Source organism: Cololabis saira, chromosome 18 (genome assembly GCF_033807715.1).
Source record: "Cololabis saira isolate AMF1-May2022 chromosome 18, fColSai1.1, whole genome shotgun sequence".
NCBI lineage: Eukaryota > Metazoa > Chordata > Actinopteri > Beloniformes > Belonidae > Cololabis > Cololabis saira.
The window spans coordinates 15342726-15365420 of NC_084604.1; the positions used below are offsets into that span (position 1 = coordinate 15342726).

A 22695-nucleotide genomic window follows, 5' to 3' on the forward strand; every position below is an offset into this window, starting at 1 on the left:
AAGCACATCTCAGTAATTCAGTGACATAATTATGGCAGCTGTGGTGGATATAATGATGAATGATACTATTTTCGGTGAAAAAAAAAAATGAAAATAAAAATCCGGAAATATGTCAGCATGAAGTTCCACATGGATATCCATCAAAGAAAAGTCCAGAGCAGCAGAAGATACTTGCCATCTTTCATCCAGCTCAAAGTCCAATCATCAGCACCAAACCTTTACTACAACACAAGCTCCAGTTAAGGTAGACCCACCGTTCAATTTACTGTTGCCACGGTAACCAACACACGCAAGTGCTTTTCAGGTTTTGTCACCTGTTAAAATATGACGTATAGTCACCGAAGTCCAGGTTTAGCATGTACAATCGGCCGTCTTTACAATTGTGCAAAAACAAATATATGAATTTAGAGCCCAATTCAAAGTCTGTTAGATAAATGTTACCCGTTTAACAAAAGGCAAGTCCTTTGTGACAAATTTGAGGACTAATGTCTGTTAATTATTGTAAAACAGACATGGTGGTGTAATTATTTAATTAATGCAAAATCAAACATAATACTAATAATAATAATACTATGTAAAAAATTATTATTGGGTTTTTTTTTTTATTAGCTGTAGATTTCTCATCCATGGTCATACCTGTAGTTTGAAGTTTACAAACAAAGATGCACGTTAAGTAGCATCGTCAAGACCAATCTTTTCCATTTTTCCCATGACAAATATGTAAATATAGTAGCCTAAAATGTCTGAACCGACTCACTGTACATCCCTGAAAAGTGAACCAAATGCCATCTGTTTTGGGTGTCAGAGACAGTTCATACCAGCTTAATTGATTTCCTGTGATGAGCCCACGCTGCTCTGAATACATTTAGGAGCTGCAGAGAGCATCTATGTCCAAATAATGGGATTTCAGACCATTTATTTTCTTTCTTTTTGTAATGCCAGTTAAATCTGCCACGCTCTCACTTATCTTATGTGAGTGTGGCACAGTATCGTTGGGGTAAAAAAATATTAGCCAATTCCCAAGCCCTGAGGCGCTGTCCCATTTCAGCTGGGAGGTCGTATGGCGGTCAGCAATGACAGACTGAAAGAGGATAAACACAAGAACATTAGAGCAGTTTTTTGTCCTCCATTCAGAGAGAAGTGTAAAAAAAAAAACTGCATTAGAGCAATATTGAAGCAGAATTTAAATGAGTCCTTTACGCATGTGGACGCCCAGTCTACTGCGGTTCGCTGTGCAACTCCAGGACACAAGCATACTCGTGCATTACTGCTACTTTACACAAAAAGACTAATAAAACCCTCATTAAAAAGTAGTTTGACACGTTTTTAAAGCTTTATAACTAACAATATGATGATAAATTGCTCCACTTTTCAACCCCAAGAACTTAGGATGGAAAACGCCAGGAAAGGAGCCATGAAAAAAAAGAAAAATCAGAAAAGACCCCACTTCAGGGGTTTAAACAAAAACTGCAAGAACGGCAGGCATTGATTCGCATCCAACTCTCAGTTTCTCCACGGTGCAAGGCATTCATCATCATTATCATGGCTATTCAGCAAACCTAATTCCCTTTAAAATCAACTGTCAATTCTCTTTTGGCTGTCCTTAACGTCTTACAGGCTTTGAATTCTCCCAAGAACTGGATCTGGGCCGAGTTATCAAGGAAACAAGTGCCAAACAGAGGGGAAGTCTCCATGATCTGGAACCTATTGGGTTTGCATGTGTTTCCAAAGCCCAACAAGAGCTTTTGAGCTCTAAAAGAGACTTAGTCGTGAATCCATGACCAATCAAAGTGAACACCGTCGAAACCAGAAGTTCCTCTCGCTGTTGACTGCAGCACACACGAGATCGGCCGTAAAAAAAGCCAACCACCAAAAATCAGTCTGGATGCTTGTATGAGCGCAGACATGAGAGCGTTTACGGGTCCAGGCCCAGAGAGCAGCGCAGCTGTGGCGTGATGCTGCGTGTGCTGCATGTTCAGAGGTTACGTAACCCTGGATTTTCATGGTACACGGCCCCTCCCCGCCCTCCGCATCTCCATCTATCCCTCACTCATGAGTCTGTGAGTACAGAGAGGTGGAAGAAGCACAGATGGCTGGCAGGGTGTCACGCAGACATCACTGCCCTGCCAGGCGGGGCGGGGGGCGGCTGGGTCCAAGGGGACGTGTGGCGGAAGAAGCAGGAGAAAATGAAAGTGCATAAATCCATAAACAGAGATAAGTGACACAGACGGGCAGAGAGTTTAGTCTTCTGGTGCAGATTTGCCAGTAATTTACCAACAATCAGTCTATATCAGGATCACTGTATATAAAAAAAATAAACCTAACCAAGATTACATATGTTGAAAGGCAGGACTATTTTCTAAAGAGGAAACAAAGCCAAACACGTTCCTTTTATATGGGTCGTTAAAATGTTAGCTTTAATCCATCACCTGCATAAAAACCAAACTGTTATGCATCGACTTCGCCTCGTCTTTGAAGACCAACCACTCAAAAGCCTGTTATGTAAAGCAGCTTTGGTGACCGACGGTAGACCTGAGAAGTCCCCACAAATTAATTCAGTCTATCAGTAAACATGAGCGATGTGCAGCATTTGAACAATGCTCCCCGTCAAATCGCTGGTGCTTAAAATGCGCCATTCCTACGGCCTGAAGGGACAAATATTAAAAATGTATTTTCTTCCTAATGTTTTGGTAATACACTCCCAGGCCCTGGAGCTAGAAGAGAAGAAATGAAGTAGGCGAGGGCTCAGATATAATCAACTCCCAGCACGTAGCAGTTGGCTGGTTTGGTTTAGTAGCTGCTGGCGTCCGGGAGGCAGACAGTGCAGCAGACGCAGATAAACCACATTCATAGCGAGTAAAAGAGAGTCGTTACAGTACCAACTCCTGTCCTGCAGACTGCAACATACGGAGACAGATGTGCCGTCTGTTACTGAATCGGTTTATAACTCCAGATGTGTCAAATTCTGTTTCATATATCTATAAAAACAAATACATAAATGCAATGTTCTGTAAAGGTCACTGAAGTTTTAGTAGTAAGAATGAGGTATACAAAAACGCAATATTTATTTTAAAAACATGTAAGAAAAATGTTAAAACCTAATGCAGAGATAAACTTGCACAAAATGGTTTTATTAGCACACAACAACGATTTACTGTAGGTAACATAAACCTGACATCTTCCTGTGACATAGCTAACTGAGGTCAAACATACCAGGATGTTCAGATGTACGCAGGCGTGGCAGATACTCCGTAGGTTTCATCAGATTAAACTAAAAAATTACTATAGAGAAGAAACTGGGACATGCTTAAAAATGTATGTTAATTAGTAATTGACTTTCACCTCAGAAAAAGCAAAGGGAAAGGAACATACTTATGAATCCCTGATTATTGGGAACACAGCGAACAGATGAGGGAAAGTTCTGGTCCGGTCGTATACGAGGCCGTTTACTGCCGTCACTGAGCAACACATTTAACCGCCACTGAAACTCAGTCACACCTGAATTAAAGATAATTCACAACGTCCTTGGCCCCCATTTCCTGCATGTCTATACCACTCCTATCTAATAGAAGCGCAAGAATATAAAAAAATTATGAGAGATTATTAACTAAGATAATTATTTGAAAAAAAAAAAAAAAAGACAATGACATATTAAGCAATTAGGATCTTGCAACTTACATGGCACAGGAAGAAAATAGTATTAAAATCATGACTAGTTTTTTAAAGCCTATTTAATAAAGATCATTCATCAATCATTAGTTTTAGGACAAAAATAAAAACAAATATTACTGGTTTATTTAATGCAGTATTTTACATCTGCAACATCACTGATGAGGTCAAAAATACTTATCTATTACTTTTGAGTTAAATTATGTATTTCTTTTCATTTCTTCCGATTCACCCAGGATTATATTTTATTTATTAAATGATTATGGGTAAAATTTGGCAGATAAACCGCCAATATGTTAAAAATTATTACAAAAGTCTGCGTTTCAGTTAATCCTGTTGTTGTGCAGATCTTTTTATTCATTAAAAAAGGAAAAAAAAAATTGAATTGCATGTCAACACAATATCTATGACCAATAATGAGCAGTGATGTCATCCACCATTGCAATTTACAATTCTGTATAATGATCCAAGGAGGAAATAATAATAATAATAATAATAATAATAATAATAATAAGTACTAATTTGACCCTTTATTAATCCCCTTCGAGAAATGTGGGACTGTTTTCAGCCCATCAGTAGTTAGACTAGGAGCTACCATCTGTCTGCCCGGGGAGCAGGTGGGGGGTGAAGTGCTTTGCTCAGGTACTCAGGGGGGCTCACCTCCGTCGCCACCTCCGTAACCGCTCAGCCACCACGCCCACGCTGGTTTTTAGCCTCAATTCAACTCTCTTACAGTCTCAAATTCCAAGAACACTGCCAATAACCAGTAACGTAACACCTCTGCAGGTACACCAGCGTCTCCACTTCAACCACAATGAGGCTACACAAAACTGGGTCACTCGCTCCATTGGGCCTTTTCAAAATAAATGTTTTACCCCTTTTGTCTCTTCGCTGATTTGCTTTGAATATTTTCAACTCCTGCCATCATCAATAACGGGACTAGTTTAGAGCCACACGGTTCTGATTCTTCTTGTTTTTCTGTATTTGGGTGGAACCGGTTTTCAACCCCCCGCCTTTATCTATGACTGCATTTACATGCAGTAATACCAATAACCCTTTTAAAACCGGAATATTAGGAATAACCCGAATTTGCACGGCCGTGTAAACACCAATAACCCCTTTGAATAACCTGAATTTGCTCATATTCCGGTTTTTAAAAACCAGAATATGACCCCTGGGTTACTCCTTTTAAAACCCAAATATTTGGTCATGTAGACGCCAAACGGGATATCCCCATCAAACGGAACATGAATTTGTTTTCTGTGCATGCTCTGTTCGCAAGGAATCCTGGTCTTTTGAGTCCAGGAAGTTCTTATAAACACGGAGAAACGCAAGACCAGGAGAAGACTAATCACTTTATAAATGTAATGAAGGATATGAACATTTCTGCATTTGTAGATGGTAGAAAGTACCGGGATAGTGAGATTTACAAGAAGGTGAGCGAAAAGTTGCGCGAAGCAGCATCTGTTTTGAATTTGGATACAGGAAGAAGAAGTGGAAATGACGGGAATTGCGTCATGATATTCTCTGCACGTCGCTGGTTTGATCCAGATATCCCAAATGATTAATTACCATGTATACAGGGATAACCCTGTTTGCTCACACATGGAAACAGATTATTCCCAATGTTTCAGTAACCGGAATATTAGCAATAACCTGAATTTTGACTGCATGTAAACGTAGTCACTGACATTTTAACAAATGAAATGTCAGTTGGGCAAAGCTTTTTGCATCTTTTCACATCAGTGTAGCGTACCTCCATGGCCAGAGCGGCCGTCTGCTGGTCGTAGTGGTTCATTATGTTGGGCATGAAGGTGGAGTTGTATTGCAATCCCTGACACATGCGCAGAGTGATGGGCTCGCAGGTGAAGAGGCTGTGGCTCCCTGCTGCCGCGTCCATGGGGATGGCGACGCACGCCGTCAGCATGGACACGGCCAGCGCCCACAGCAGATCCATCGCCGGTCCGGACAGAGGAGACCCGGGAGGCGGCTGGTTAGGAAGCCGGTTTGAGCCCTGTTAACATGTAAAACGAGGACGGTCCGTGAAGAGTCTCCCTCCTGCTCAGATCACAGAGAAACAGTCCGGGCCGGGCGGCGTAATCCGACAAGGCCATGGCTGAAGCTGGCAGCATCCATCACCGTGGAGATCCCGGTCAGATCTACACCGGATCACAGCGGACCATCTGAGGGATGCTGTGGGGCTTTAAGAGGCCAAAACGCTCAAACTCCACCTTCCTGCACACAGACGATGCTTTGAAGAAAATTCATGGCCTTAAACCTGCAATCATGAGAACAGAGCACAAGCATTTTACAATAATTGAATCAAATAACACAACACAAGAAGATAACCCACTTACAATAGTTTGAAAATAGCATTTAGGCCTCAAAGGGGGAGTGAAAATTGGTTAAATAGCAAAACAAATGCATTAAAAGTCATTAACTGATGAAAAAAATCAAACAAAAAAAACGAGATGTTCACATTACCTAAATATTTATATGTTTCCAGCTTTATTTGTCCTTGAATTTTTGTTAATTGACGGGGAAGTTTACTAAATTACTTTGTAATTGCATTACAAATTAACAGACACGAGGGACGTTAAAAATTATATATAAAAAAAAACGAATTTTCTATAGAGGTGAATTTAAACAACATTAATTCAAACTAGTGCAGGTGAATTTAAACAACATTAATTTAAACTAGTGCAGGTGAATTTAAACAACATTAATTTAAACTAGTGCAGGTGAATTTAAACAACATTAAATTCAAACTAGTGCAGGTGAATTTAAACAACATTAAATTCAAACTAGTGCAGGTGAATTTAAACAACATTAAATTCAAACTAGTGCAGGTGAATTTAAACATTAAATTCAAACTAGTGCAGGTGAATTTAAACAACATTAAATTCAAACTAGTGCAGGTGAATTTAAACATTAAATTCAAACTAGTGCAGGTGAATTTAAATTGTAAATACTTAAATGTGACCGTTCGTTCCCCCGTTACCTGGGTTAGTTAGTTCGTATTAACCGTGAATCCCTGGTGTTTTAACCACAGACATATTATATGTATTAATGTCTCTGGTTTTAATGGCAGAGTGAAGCAGCTCCAGCGGCTCCGGACAAAAGATGACGGTTAGTGCGTCCCGACTGATGCAGCCGCCCGCTGTGCTCACCGGTGCCGCCGGTCACCGCAAACGAACCGGGCGGTGACTGAGGTGGCCACTGACTCCGCCCACCGGCGTGGACGCGGTGATTAATTGAAGCTTGAAGCTTTACCTGAACGTTCCGTCGGAGGTCCGTGTGCGGGATGAACGAGGTGCTCCGTCGCTCCTCGAGGTGCTAACAATGAGTGGATGTCGTCCAGCAGCGCCCTGCTCACCTCCTCTCCTCTTCCTCCGTCCCCTCCTACTCCTCCCACTCCTCCCACTCCTCCTACTCCATTACTCCCCTTCCCCGCCTCACCTCCTCCCCGCAGAGCCTTAAGTTGGCCATATTTTCAAAATCACTTCCTGTCAGACCCGCCAAATTAAAAGCTTCCTCAAAAAGGCTAATAAAGCCCACTTAGAATTAAAGGGGACCTATCAGGAAAAAAAACACGTTTTTTCTTGCTTTAACATATATAAAGTGGTCTCCCCTCAGCCTGCCAACTCAGAGAAGGAGGAAAGCAACCAAATTCTGCAGTGTCTGTACAGCCGCCCGGATGAGCCGTCCAGTGTCATGTGGCTTCTACGAGCCGTTCAGATTCTGCGCATTTTCGTTACGTAACTAAAATGCAAACCACGCCCACAACTAAACACCGTGTCCTAACTGCATGCAAGAGTCCGACTATCGCTTGGCACTGCTTAACATCAGACGCTCTCTGTCCATCTCCCTTCAGCAGCTGCCACTTTATTGAGGTTTTTGTAGTGAAATGAGGAGGTATCATAGAGATAACTTCTCATTTCAACTAACTGGATCAGCCGTTCCTCATCCATGACTGTTTCCTACAGCGCTTTCAACGCAAGCGACAGGAAGAAAATAGAAGCAGGGCGTCCGAAAAATGTTCAGCTCAAAACGCTGCGCCAGTTAGGACAGTCCAAAAGAAAATAAAGGAATTGATTTTGTCGCTGACGCTCGCTCGCATCGCATGCAGTGAAGACACGGTAACTCCGCCGGCCAGAGCTTCCGCCATTTTTTCGTAGCGGTGTATCGCGTCATTCAGGCAGCCAATCAGCACAGAGCCTCATTATCATAGCCCCGCCCACTCAGAATCCCTCATAGATAATGAGGTTAGAGAATGGGAAGATAAAGACATGGCTCAGAGGCTGAATTTCTTTTTTTTTCTTTTTATTTAGCAAAAACAATCAAAAGCTTGTTTTTAAGTCATTCAAGGCCTGTTTAAAATAGACATTAGATGCCATAATAGGTCCCCTTTAAAATTAGAAAGTACATCTAACTACAAATGAATGAATGAATGAAGTTTATTTAATCATGACAACACAAAAAAAGCAACACAACACCAAAAAACATTGTGCACATTGTGGCAGCTAAACAAGATAAGATAAGATTATCCTTTATTTCTCCCTCAATGGGGAAATTCACTCTGAGCAGCAGCAGTACACTTAACACACACATGCAGGGAAATGGTAAATAAAAAAGTAAAAAATACATAATTACCAAATATAAACAGTGGAATGAAAAATAAAAAAGTAGTGCAGTACAGGAAAAGAAAGAAAAACAGTGCAAAAAAAGCAGGTAGGATGTGTGTGAGGTAGACAGATATTGCACATATGGTTATTGCACATATGGTTATTGCACATGTTATTATTGTCTGTTAACTACTGTGAGCAGGCCTGGTTGTACAGTCTGACGCAGCGGGGAGGAAGGCCCTGCGATGCCTCTCAGTGACGCATCGCGGGTGACTGTAGCTCCTTGGCGTGGATCAGGGAAGGGAGCTTAAAAAGTTTCCAAAATGATTCGTTATGGTTCTCCACTCCTTCAGCCGAGCTGCAGAGCTGCTGTTTGCAGTGGGGTATCCAGTTTCTAATGTCCTTTTGGTGGTGAAAATCAGAAATGACCCCTGCATTTCACATCATGAACATCCTGGGGAGACTTTCATTGGCATAGTAGGAGAACAAGCCTCTTCCAGGACCCAGTGCAGTTTGCTTATCACTGTTATGTGGGGTTGGAGGTAAAGATGCCATCAGAATCAGAGTCAGGTTTATTGGCAGAGTCAGGTCGAACAAGACAGGGAATTTGACTCCAGTTATTTTCGCTCACTGTACAGTAAATAGACAAATTACAGCTCGAATTAACATATATACAATTAAAAAAAAAAGTGAAAGGTGCAGCAGCATGAGGTAGACATGGTTATTGAAAGGTGTATTGTTACAGCATATGATTGTGGTCATTATTATTATTATTATTAAACAGTGGTTGATTACTCTGAGACTCTGAGTGTTGATAGTTCATCAGAGCAACAGCTTGGGGGAAGAAACTGTCTCTGAGTCTGGAGGTTTTAGCGTACAGTGCTCTGTAGCGCCGTCCAGAGGGGAGGAGTTGGAACAGACTTTGTCCTGGGTGTGAGGGGTCTGCAGAGATGTTACCTGCCCGTTTCCTGGTCCTGTACCGGTACAGGTCCTGGATACATGGGAGGTTAGTCCCAATTATCCTCTCTGCAGACCTGATTGTCAGTTGCAGTCTGTGCCTGTCCAGTTTGGTGGCCGATCCAAACCAGACAGTGATGAACGTGCAAAGAACAGACTGGATGATGGCAATTCAATTTAATTTATTTGTATAGCGTCAAATCATAACAAAGATAATCTCATGACGCTTCACAACACAAAAAACAGAGATAAAAGTGATCAGATAAAACACATCATAAAATAACGTATAAAAACATAAGCATCAGAAAAAGATCAGCATCAGTGATAAAAGTGATCAGATATACATCATAAAATAAAACACAAGCATCAGAAAACATCAGCATCGGAGAAACCAAATAACAGCAAAACATCCAAAAAACACAGTAACATCAGGCTAGCTGACTCTGACTGAGGAAGGTTTTAAAACTACTCTTAAAGGCAGAGAGTGTGTCCGCCTTTCGGAACAAGACTGGAAGATTATTCCAGAGGTTAGAGGCCTGAAATTTGAAGGATCTGCCTCCCATTCTGCTCTTGGAGACTGTAGGAATCACAAGTGATCTTGCAGGATAGTAGGGAACTATGAGTTATTTGAGGTAGGATGGAGCCTGACCATTCAGGACTTTGTAGGTGAGGAGGAGGACTTTAAACTCTGTTTTGGCTTTTCCAGGGAGCCAGTGTAAGGAGGCTCATATTGGGTTGATATGAAGAGGTTGATGTCCTTCAATGTCTGCGGCAAAACTGGACGGACTGGTTAGGAGGGCGGGAGCTGTTGTTGGCACTGAACTGGACTTTGTTTACGTGCACTGACAGAAAGATAAATTGTTGCCTTAATCTGACTGATATTGGAGTTTTAACAGCCGTGTTTACACCTTAGCCGGGCTGTAGTCGAACCGAACCGAAGCTCCTTCGGATCGAGCTTTTAGTGCCAGATAATGCGTCCTAATCCGAGTAACCCAGGCATGTTTATGCAACCCATGCTTAGTCGAGCTGGCGACTGCCCCGTGACGAGCCTTACGCATGTATAGGCTACTTGGATTTCTCTGAATCTCCAGTTTAATCCTTAGTTAGATTATTGCCAATAGCTTGATTTAGATGAGCATTGTGTGTCTTCAGTCAGAGGTTCTTCAGATCTGCTGCAACACAGACCGCTACAGGAGATCCTTCTCGCCCACAGCTACAAACCTTTACAATGACCCTTTGAAGAAACTTAAATCATGAAAACTACACCAATTTTTTATCAATTTTTATTTTTGTGAATTTTATTTGCACAACCCGCCTGCTCTACGCTAAAGTTCATCCTCAGACCCTTTCCGGTCCAACCCACATCCAGTAAAAGTGGTCTGTTAGTAAAATGATAGCTAAACAAAATATATTGTCTTTACTTTGTTCGGTCTTTAATCACAGCTAAAAAGCCAAAACAATGCAAGACACTAAGTAGTAAAAGTAATGACAGCTAGCCATTGGCTGCCAATCAAATTCCACTGCATTAAAATGTAATCGATGTAGGGCTTCCGGCTTAGCTTTACATGGGGTGAGACGTAATTAGCGGAGCTCCTGCAGAGTTAATTTTAATTCAGCATTTATTGGCACTTTTTGTATCACTCCCACGGCTTTGGTTTTAACTAACCTATTTTCAACGCGGTTACTTCGACGACTTACCACGGAAATGCCTCCAAAGTCCTTCAAAGCGGGGAATAACCCTCCAGCTAACCCGCGGCCTGCTGCTCATGCCGTCTCCTCGCCCCGCGGTGATTCCCCTCCTCCGGAGAGCACCTGCGCTGCGCAGGTTCCAGCTGCGGAGTTCAGCCGGCTTAAAACCGAACTTCTCTCCGCTCTTCGCAATGATGTTGCGGCTGTATTTAGGTCAGAGCTTCAGCAAGCACTGAACGAGAATTTAACGTCCATCAAGTCCGAGCTGCTTTCCCTTAAAGCTGATCTTTCTGGCAGTATTTCCTCCATGAAGGCGGACGTCGCGGGTCTCGCAGCCACGGTCGCTGGGATCGAGCTCTCGCTCTCAAGCTGCTCAGATGACATCGTTGCTCTCCAGAAGAAAGTTGATCACTTGTCGAAAGAATATGTGAGGCTGGAGGACAGATGCGAGGATTTGGAGTCAAGGTCCCGTCGGCAGAACCTGCGGATTATTGGCGTCCCGGAGGAGGATCCTGACTCTTCATCTGCAGCAGGTGTTTCCAGGCTCCTGGCGGAAGCCTTCTCCCTCGACGCAGAGCCGGTGGTGGAGAGAGCCCACCGCACCCTCATGCCGAGACCGAAGACCGGGGAGCGGCCCCGCGCAATAGTGGCAAGGCTCCATTATTACACCGACTGCGCTGACATCCTGAGAAAGGCGAGAGAGCGGCAGCGGATAAAAGTCCGGGGTATGAGCATCTCCGTGTTCCCGGATCACACAGCCAAGACAGCGCGGGCGCGCGCTGCCTTTAATGACGTGCGCCGTCAGCTGCGGGAGATTGAAGGAGTCCGGTATGGATTGCTGTACCCCGCCCGGCTGCGTGTAACCCATGATGGCCAGCAGCGTGACTTCTCGTCGCCAGATGAAGCCCTGGCATTCATCAGGAAAATAAAAAAAGTGACTACCAGCTAATTTTCTGGGACGATTTATCCAGCTTGCCGTCCATGCGGGACTCTGGCCCGGGGTGAGTGACTGAGTCAATTCAGAAAATGGGACTTTATGTCGTAAATTATTTTTTTTATTTTTTATTTTTTTTAATTTATTTATTAATTTTTATTAATTTTTTTTTTCTCTTCTAACTATCAATGGGAACAACACCGTTTAAAATTGAAGGCCTAATCATTTCTCTGGTATGATGCCTTGATTAGAAAATATGCACACACCCCTGTCTTTGCTTAAATTGTGTGCATGTGTGTGCGTGTCTGTGTGGGTGTGCGAGTGCATATATGTATATATCATTGTTCTATAGGCCAAAGATCTCCTTAATTTTAATTAACGTTTGTTGTTACCCTGACAAGACAGCGATCGTCAGAATTGCTCAGATTGTTGGTTTCGTATGCCTCCATGCGGGACTCTGGCCCGGGGTGAGTGACTGAGTCAATTCATAAAATGGGACTTTATGTCGTAATTTTTTTTTTTTTTTTTTTTTTTTTTTTTAATTTTTTTTAAATTTTTTTTTTTTTTTTTTTATTTATCAATTTTTATTTATTTTTATTTTTTTTCTCTTCTAACTATCAATGGGAACAACACCGTTTAAAATTGGAGGCCTAATCATTTCTCTGGTATGATGCCTTGATTAGAAAATATGCACGCACCCCTGTCTTTGCTTAAATTGTGTGCATGTGTGTGCGTGTCTGTGTGGGGGTGCGAGTACATATATGTATATATCATTGTTCTATAGGCCAAAGCTCTCCTTAATTTTTAATTAACGTTTGTTGTTACCCTGACAAGACAGCGATCGTCAGAATGGCTCAGATTGTTGGTTTCATATGCCTCATATTTTATTTTTTTTTTTAAGGTTTTAACTCTGCAGGAGCTAATTTTGTTTTCGTTTTTGTATCTAGCTTTACAGTCGAAAGCATCTCCTTTCGAGAATGGCTTCCTTTGAAGCCAGCACGGCTGTTTCCATCGTTTGGGGATGGGATCATCTAATGTGCGTTGGGTGGGTGGGCGGGGGTTATGGGATGTTGGCTTTTTGTCTCTGTAGGTATGTATATACTCCTGAGTTTTGTTTGTTTTGGTTTTCCCTTTTACCTTTTTTCCTTATACTGTATCTCCTCTGGTGGTGGGTGAGTCGGTCTTATTTTCTCTCAGAGAATGCCTATGAGCGATCGTAATCTGCGCAAGCCTGATACTGGATCAAACATTACATTCACTAGCTGGAATGTTAAAGGTGTGAATAATCCAATTAAGCGATCAAAGATTTTTTCACATTTGAAACGCTTAGACACTGACATAGCTTTCCTTCAGGAAACTCATTTGCGAAATAAAGATCATTTCAGACTCAAACGAGCTTGGGTGGGTGATATTTTTCATTCAAATTTTGATTCTAGGTCTAGAGGAGTAGCAATTTTGATCAACAAAAGAGTCAATTTCTCCGTCTCCAGGACAATATCCGATAAGAATGGTAGATATCTTATTGTGGCGGGCACTCTATACTGTAACCCTGTATTGTTGGTGAATATATATGCCCCTAATTTTGATGACCCCAATTTTACGGATAGGCTGTTTGGCAACCTCCCTTTCTTAAATACGCATATTACAATACTGGGCGGTGATCTGAATTGTGTTATTAATCCTTCTTTGGACCGTTCGAATCCTCGTACTTTGACTCAATCCTCTATGTCAAAATCTATTACCGATTTTACAGTCAAGAACGGGCTTGTTGATCCGTGGAGGTTCTCACATCCTGGAGATAAGGAATTCTCTTTTTTTTCTCAAGTACATCAGTCATATTCACGTATTGACTATTTTTTTGTTGATGGCTCTCTTCTCCCCAAAGTTACTTCTGTCGTATACCACCCAATTGTTATTTCGGATCACGCCCCTCTAACTTTGAATATAACATGGTCTGAGCGCCCCCGTTTTTCTTCTCCCTGGAGGTTTAATCCATTGCTTTTATCCGACGATGCATTTAATGTTTCTATATCTGCTTCAATAGATGATTTCATTGCATTAAACAAAACAGACTCTACCAGTTTTTCGCTAGTATGGGAATCACTCAAAGCATATTTGCGAGGACAGATTATCTCTTATTCAGCATACGCCAGTAAAATCCGCAGGGCTAAATTACAGGAGCTCACATCTAAAATTCAGGACACAGACAGACTAAACTCAGTTAACCCAAGTCCGAGTTTACTGAAACAACGGCTTGATTTGCAGTCAAAATTCGATCTTATAGCGACAGCCGATTCTGAACGGCTCCTATTACGCGCTCATGCCAACTATTATGAACACGGCGATAAACCAAGCAGGTTATTGGCTCACCAATTAAAAAGGCAAGCAACATCGAGACTGATTCCCAGCATTAGAGATTCTAATGGCACACTTACCACTGATCCAATCGCCATCAACACAATTTTTAAGTCATACTACTCCTCTCTCTATGAGTCAGAATCTCCACTTGACACAGCAGAAATGACCTCCTTTCTTGATAATATCACTGTCCCTACTATTAATTTGGATGTGGCTAATGGCCTCGATGCTCCTTTCAGCTTGCAAGAAATTGCTGCCGCCATTGAAGCTACGCAAAGCAACAAGGCCCCTGGTCCCGATGGGTTCGGAGCTGAGTTTTTCAAAAAATTCAAAGACAAATTAGCCCCCCTTTTACTTTCAATGTACAATGAGTCCCTTGATCATGGCTCATTGCCTCCCTCTTTAATGCAGGCGTCCATTGCCCTCCTTTTGAAGAAGGACAAGGACCCTGAATCATGCACTTCTTACAGGCCCTTGTCTCTACTGAATGTGGATGTCAAAATTTTAGCCAAAGCACTAGCAATTCGTCTTGATAAGCATCATATCTGAGGAGCAGAATGGTTTCATCAAGGGACGCCAGCTCTTTTATAATGTTCGTACACTTCTTAATGTGATTCTCTCTAAAGATTCTTCTCCACTCCCTGAAGTCGTTATCGCAATTGATGCTGAAAAAGCGTTTGATCGTGTCGAATTTAACTATCTTTTTGCAACACTTCATAAATTCGGATTTGGACACAGGTTTATATCGTGGATTAGACTTCTTTACACTTCCCCTCAGGCCAGCATTCACACCAATGACAACTACTCCACTTATTTTACATTATCACGTGGCACGAGACAGGGCTGCCCTCTCTCCCCTTTGCTATTCGCTCTATCCGTCGAACCACTTTCAATTGCTCTAAGAACTCTTCCTCTATTTCGCGGAGTCTCTAGGTCCAATGTGGAACTCAAATTGTCACTTTATGCAGACGACCTCCTTTTATATGTATCTGACCCTTTAACCAGCATTGCACCAATATTATCTCTGTTGAAGAATTATGGATCCTTCTCCGGCTATAAGGTCAATCTTAACAAGTGTGAATGCTTCCCCATAAACTCCTCTGCTTTACAACTCAAACAATCTGATATCCCCTTTAAACTCAGCCCGTCGGGCTTTAGATACTTAGGGATTAATGTGACCCGCACTCTGCCCTCTCTTTTCACCGCTAATTTTTCCTCACTGGTAACTCAAGTGAAGGCGGACTTACAGAGGTGGAACTCCCTACCACTGTCGCTGATAGGAAGAATTAACACAGTGAAAATGACTGTATTGCCTAAATTTCTTTTTTTGTTCCAATGCACTCCTTTATTTCTACCAAAATCTTTTTTTAAATCACTTGACCAAATTGTTTCCAACTTTTTATGGGCCGGTAAGACACCCAGAGTGAGGTATTCGCTTCTCCAAAAATTTAAATTTAATGGGGGTCTAGCACTACCAAACTTTATGCTTTACTATTGACCAGCGCATATTCACAAACTAATTTATTGGCTTCAGTCTCCTGAGTTATTATGGTGCAGATTGGAGGCTCAGTCACTCTCTTCATCCTCTGTAACGGCCCTACTCTCCTCCTCTTTACCATTGAATCCCTCTAAGTTTACAAATAGCCCTGTGGTACTTTCCTCCCTTAAGATTTGGTCACAGTTTAGGCGCCACTTTAAATTTGCTTCTCCATCCATCTATACACCTGTTACTAAGAATCATCTGTTCCCTCCATCACTAATAGACACCACTTTTATGATTTGGTACAACCGGGGCATTAAGCACTTCAGGGATCTATATAAGGATGGTATCTTTTCCACATTCTCAGATCTGAGGTCAAAGTTCAATTTGCCTGCCTCCCATTTGTTTCGCTACTTCCAGCTTCGACACTGCGCCTCTGCTTTGTTTCCATGCTTCCCTTCCCTTCCTGCGAACCAACCGTGGGATGATCTTCTAACTATGAAACTCAGTCAAAAGTCTCTGATATCTAAGATATATGCACTGTGTATGACATTTGATGATCATTCTGTAGATAAAGCTCGGGAGGGTTGGGGACGAGAGTTGGGCCTCGACTTCACAGGGGAGCTGTGGGATAAAGCTATCCGTAGCATACGATCTAGCACGCCTTGCGCTAGACTAGAACTTATTCAATTTAAGGTGCTGCATAGAGCCCACCTATCAAAATCCCGATTATCGGAAATATATCCGAATGTTGCAGACCTATGCGACAGATGCCAGGGTTCTCCCTGCAATTTAAGTCATATGTTTTTCTCCTGTCCTAGGTTACAGAAATTTTGGAGTGATTATTCTGTGATCATGTCTAAAGTTCTGGGTAAAAAAGTTGTTATGGCCCCTCTCTTAGCAATATTCGGACTCTCTGTTGACTCCTCACATATCAGCCACACACAGTCAGAAGCATTGGCCTTCACATCCCTTTTAGCAAGACGCCGTATCTTACTTTTATGGAAATCCCCCAGGTCCCCGTCTATTTCTATTTGGCTTAGTGATGTTATGTTTTTTCTTAAATTGGAGAAGGTGAGATACTCTGTAAAAGGCAACTCAGCTAAATTCATTCACAAATGGCGATCGTTCATAGACCACTTTACCGCGTTGAAGACTCTACCCACCGACTGACCCCCCCCCCCCTCCCTTAATTTTCTTTTCATCTCCTTAATTTGTTTTTTTTTATGTTTTATTTATTTCCAGTTTCATTTCTTGCTCATCTGTTTATTTAATTTTTAACGCTACAGAGACTCTGTTCCTTTGTTAGGTTTTGTGTGTTTATAAAAAAAAAAAAAAAAAAAAAAAAAAAAAAAAGGAGACAATGTATAATGCGTCTGTTTGCCTACACGTTTCCATGTTTTAAGTGTATGTTGTTTCTTATAAAAAGATCAATAAAAAAAAAAAAAAAAAAATGTAATCGATGTATATACATTTGCCTTATCTGATTAAAAAAAATAATGATGTAAAAAAAAAATATCTAAATTTTACTTTGAAGTTGGTTTCCGGTTACACTCGGTCTGCGCATGCGTAACTTGCCCTTTCCCTTCACAGCAGGTTCTGTCTTCGCTGCGCGCCCCCGCCCCGTCGAGCACGCGCAGGCTTTCTCTTACCCAAATAAAAACTTCAGACTGCAACGTTTCTGCAGAAAGTCTGCAGAGACGATGAATAAAATAAAATAAGTCTTAGCAACGGCGTCCAGCGGAACCAGTGCTCAAACTACCATTTCTAACGAGCACCAGATGGTCTCGTGGTGATTACACTTTAAGGGCTTTTGCACTCCATTTGTCATAATTAGTGCCTTTCACGCCTGCATGGTTCAGGCTGCACAGTGCGGTTTGCACCGCTGCTGCTGCTGCTGCTGCTGCTGCTGCACCCCCCACCGGTGCAGACAGGCCCTGCAAGGGGAGCACACCCTCCGTTACCATGGCAACCAATCAACTGAGCTGGCTGCTGCTGCACATAGACAAACAAGTGTCAGGATCAATATTACCTGCCGGATGAATCCAGCGAGTCAGTAACACAGGTGTGTGGTGTCAGGTTGAATTGAATTTGATTTTGATTTACCGTACTTTCTGGACTATAAGCCGCTACTTTTTTCATAGGTTTTCAACTGTGCGGCTTATACAAAGGTGCAGCTATTCTGTGGATTTTTCTTCCATCGCTCGGGGCGCTCTAACGGGAATTAGAATCAAAACTAAGACAAAATAAATGCAAAGAAGAATATCCTACTTCTTCTTTAGCAGATGTAGGTAGAAGCAGATTTCAAACAGATAAATAGATAAATAAATACCGGTTATTTTCTCTTGGTTCTGTCCCGTTTTAATCAGCAAAGTTGCTGCCGTGTTAAAAGACACTGTTAGGAAAGGATCTATTTAGGTACAAACATGTACATCATTTACAGTTCAAAATCGTTCTGTACATGTAGTAAATATCTAATCTAACAACATAAATATCTGCGACTTGCATATCTTTTTTCTTTTTAAATAGAGCAGATGCAACTTATATAGAGGTGCGGCTTATAGTAAAGAAAATACGGTATTCACACACACATGTGAATCGGTCTCCTGGAGAAGCTATCAATGGCGTTTGAATATGGAGATGAACTGTGACTTTTTAAGGCTCGTTCAACTCGTTCCAAATCCGTGGTCCCCGACACACAACACTCATACTTGTTCCCACAAGTTTAGGTTTTTTTCCTTCGGTTCAGGTTTGGTTCTGGTTTGGTTCAGGTGACATGTTTATTTTTGTGCCCCATCTTTTTTTACTGCCATTTCAAGATGCCACCTGCAGCAAGATCCCTGCAAGAAGTGCTAAGATGCAGACCAAGAGGAGCGCCTGGACCCCCCTGAACCATCCACCCACCAACAGGAAGGTGAGGCTCTCAAACCATCATCATTATTATTATTTTTTTTAAATATACTTTGTTAAATTATTCTGCACTTTAAGGGTTTGTACTGGCAATTTCATTGTACTGGTTACAATGACAATAAAGACAATTCTGACAACTAGTTATTAATCCACAGAACACGTTTTCTGATGGAAATGCACACAAGCCAAAAGATTTGGTAGATTTGCAGGTTATTAAATGAGATTTGAGTCATATGCACAAGCTTAATTTGCAACAGAGATTCTGCTGCACTACACCGATAACAAGATCATTATTCAAATCTGGGATCTGTTGTATTAAGAACTGCAAACATTTAAATATTTTGCTAATGTGAATATCTTCTCTTTTTTGTGACTATGTTTTGTCTGAAAACCAGAAGAAGTCAGCTCATCTAATCAGCTCAGCTAATCATGAACAACTGGTTCCACCTTCTCAAGTTCTTTATGCTTTTTTTTTATGCTCGTTTGTTTTTAAACTTACCATTTCCACCTTTTCCTGTTTCTGTTCCTCAGGTGTTCGAAGAGAGACGACGCCTTCTGGCAAAGTGGGTGAGTTAAGCAAGGCCAGCTGTTTTTATTTAATATCGAGGGTGATTCAGAATACTTTAAACCTGAAATGCATCGATTCAAAACGTGAAAATGAGACATGAAAGCTGGGAAATCATGAAACAGTTAAAAGTACATCAATAATAACTGTTTCTTCATTAAGATCCAGGGTCACATCTCTTCCTGTCTCAGTTTGACAGGTGGTCCGGCGGCCAGAGGAAGGAGGTGCTGCAGGACTTGGTAGTGAGCTGCTCTGCAGAGCAGCTCCGGTTCCTGAGCCTGGCCGTGAGCAGACGGCTCCCCCTGCAGGCCGCAGACTTCACCTGCCTGCTGCCCAGAGCCGTCTGCCTCTACCTGTTCTCCTTCCTGGACCCGCGCAGCCTCTGTCGGTGCGCCCAGGTACCGACCTGAGCCCGTGTAAGGCCCGGGGCCGTGGGTTGGTAGGAGCCGGCGTGACCTTGCCCTCCCTGCTACAGGTGAGCTGGCACTGGAGGGGCGTGGTGGAGCTGGACCGGCTCTGGATGCCCAGGTGTGTGAAGCTGGGCTGGTGCGTAGACGTCGCCCCGACGCCGTTCGAGCAGGGAGCCTGGAAGAGACTCTACATCCGGTCTGTGCAGGAGCTGCGACTCCACCGGCGGCAGGTCAGGAGCTCAGCCATCATCCTTTAGTCCTTTAGTCACACATGTACCCGTTTTCCACCAAACCGGTTCCAGGGCTGGTTCTGGTTCTGGTTCAGTGCTGATTTTGGAACCGGACTTTCTGTTTCCACTGACAAAGAACTGCCTCCGGGCATAAGTACACTTATTATAACTGCTTATTATATATATACACACACACACACCTTCTTAAAACTCTAATATGAACAGAAGAAAATGAAGTAAAACACTAGCTGGAAATACTCTGTTAGAGTTGAAAATATGTTGGATGTGCTGAGAATTTCACATAAAGAGCAGAACTGAAAGAAAAAACAGGTAAACATGTAAAGTAGAATGAAAGAACGTCAACATGATGAATGCTGCTGCCATAACCGCCACCTCCACAACGTTTTTAAAGCTTTTTAAATCCACTCTCTGGACAAAAAATAAACCTATGACAATCAGTGAATACGGTCCGGCACAAGTTGTGATACCACTCGTAACCGTTTTCCACCAAACCGGTTCCAGGGCTGGTTCTGGTTCTGGACCAGTGCTGATTCTGGAACCGGGCTTTCTGTTTCCACTGACAAAGAACTGGCTGCGGGCTAGAAAAAACGGTTCCAAGGTACCAACTCTTTACTGGGCTAGAGGAAAGAACCACTTACTTAAGCGGAGGGGGTGGAGTTATTAAGACCAACGACTATAGCAAGACTGGGAGACGGAGACATTTTCAAATAAGAATTAATCTGGATGCAGCAAAGCATCATGGGAGGAGGAGACAACCTGTCTTTGAGAGATGTGTCCACGGAGGAGCTACGTGGACCAAGTCCTATTAGAGCAAATATGTTTTTGTTGCTTCAACTTTCACGCAAATGCAGCGACGTAACTGACGTTTGCAGTGACGTAATGACGTGGCACCCGAGCTGTGGAAAAGCAAACCAGTTCTCAGCTGGTTCACATGTTGAACGAGTTGTGAACCAGAACCAGCCCTGGAACCGGTTTAGTGGAAACGGGGTAACAGAGTCGCTTGATGCAACATTAAAAGTCCTCCGTCCACCTCCAGACGGTTTCTTCCCGGCAGCACCTGACAGGTCCTGGCGCGCCAGGAGTCGGTGCTGGACTCAAAGAGGCGGCCCGTGACGGCGAGCAGCACCCGGCGTCAGGATTAAAAACACAGAGGCTGCCACCGTGGAGAGACTCTGACAGACGCCCCAAAGATACGATCCGCTTCAACTACCTGGACAACCTGGACCCCATCGAACGGGTGCCGAGCGCGTAAGACTGAAGGCTGTCCAGCCCCTTTTCTTTTTACGAGTAGCCAAGTATTTTTAGCTGATTTCAGGTGCAACAGCTCGGACCGATGCAGATCAACACGTCTGTCTCTCCGCAGGCCGGCGAGAGGCAGGAGCTCCGGTTCTTCCAAGACGCCGTCGGAGGCCACCTACAAACTACGCAAAGCCAAGTCCCTGGTAAACTATGCTGCATGAGTCGACCCCGCCACGACCCCACTGTGACCTTCCTGTCTTGAAGGAGGAGGTGCTGACGGTGGGAATTTAGAGGAAGCTGATAAAGCAGACTTTAAAGGGGACCTATTATGAAAACCAGGTTTTTTCTTGCTTTAACATATATAAAGTGGTCTCCCCTCAGCCTGCCAACTCAGAGAAGGAGGAAAGCAACCAAATTCTGCAGTGTCTGTACAGCCGCCCGGATGAGCCGTCGGGTGTCATGTGGATCTACGAGCCGTTCAGATTCTGCGCATTTTCGTTACGTAACCAAAATGCAAATCACGGCCACAACTATAAAACCATGTCCTAATCCAGCCCTCTGCATGCGAGTGTCCGACTATCGCTTTGCACTGCTTAACATCGGACGCTCTCTGTCCATCTCCCTCCAGCAGCTGCCACTTTATTGAGGTTTTTGTAGTGAAATGAGGAGGAATCATAGAGATAACTTCTCATTTCAACTAACTGGATCAGCCGTTCCTCATCCGTGTTTCCTACAGCGCTTTCAAGCGGCTTTCAACGCGAGCGACAGGAAGAAAATATAGCAGGGCGTCCGACAAATGTTCAGCTCAAAACGATGCGCTGCGTCGCTCGCGGCCAGTTAGGACAGTCCAATAGAAAATAAAGCAATGGAATTGATTTTGTCGCTGACGCTCGCATGGGACACGGTTTAAAGCCTGATGTATGGTTCCGCGTTAAATCGACGTGGAACCATACAATCACCACAGAGCCTCATTATCATAGCCTCCCCGCCCCCTCAGAATCCAGCATAAAGGTTAGAAACGGTAAAGATAAAGACATGACCCAGAGGCTGAATTTCTAATTTATATAGAAAAAATAATCAAAAGCTTGTTTTTAAGACATTCAAAGCCTGTTTAAAATAGACATTAAATTCCATAATAGGTCCCCTTCAAGTTTTTGTCTCCCTTTCCTCCTCAGATGTTCCTCAGCACCCCTTCCCCTCCTTCCCCTCCTCCTCCCGCCCAGATTCACCCCCCGCGGACACATGGCCCTCAGAACCACCTCATCGCCAGGGAGACCGCCGAGCGCCTGCTCGGCCCGGCCCAGAGGAATGCTGGGATCCGGCCAAGGCCGGCGAGGACGCCGATGCCTCAGCTGAGCACGGAGGCGCTCAGAGCCTTCCGGCGCTCAAACAGGAGCCTTCCCAGTAAGTGATCACTCGTCCTCCACTCCTCCGGGCTGAACGTAAGAAATGCACACACAGAAAATTACAGGTTAAAAAGAAAACAACTGATCCTGCAAGAAAAGCTTACGTAAGGTTTGTGACCTGATTTTAGCCATTAGGATTGTTGTCATAAGACAACTTAAACATTTGCACCCAGAAACAAGCAGACAGGCATATTTCAGGAGG

General features: G+C 43.1%; 2 protein-coding genes across 4 annotated transcripts in view; one reads left to right on the forward strand and one right to left on the reverse strand.

Annotated features, from left to right (window-relative positions):
* Window positions 1–7072, reverse strand: part of fzd3a (frizzled class receptor 3a) — a 32692-nt gene extending 25620 nt beyond the window's left edge. For 2 of the 3 annotated variants that reach the window (XM_061746575.1, XM_061746573.1), the window contains exons 1-2: window positions 6671–6887; window positions 5426–5947 (exon numbers count right to left, since the gene is read on the reverse strand). In XM_061746575.1, coding sequence (XP_061602559.1) covers window positions 5426–5626 — 201 coding nt within the window. In that variant the 5' untranslated portion in view covers window positions 5627–5947; window positions 6671–6887. Of the gene's footprint in view, window positions 1–5425; window positions 5948–6670; window positions 6888–6942 lie in introns of those variants that run through there. The other variant, XM_061746574.1, reaches the window with a different exon arrangement.
* An 11494-nt stretch (window positions 7073–18566) lies between these two features.
* On the forward strand, window positions 18567–22504 carry fbxo16 (F-box protein 16). Its single transcript, XM_061746974.1, has 7 exons — window positions 18567–18626; window positions 19154–19189; window positions 19379–19585; window positions 19663–19827; window positions 20885–21096; window positions 21227–21290; window positions 22263–22504. Exons 1-7 carry the CDS (start codon window positions 18570–18572, stop codon window positions 22497–22499), a joined length of 978 nt encoding a protein of 325 aa, XP_061602958.1. The 5' UTR covers window positions 18567–18569; the 3' UTR covers window positions 22500–22504.
* Window positions 22505–22695: the final 191 nt, after the last annotated feature.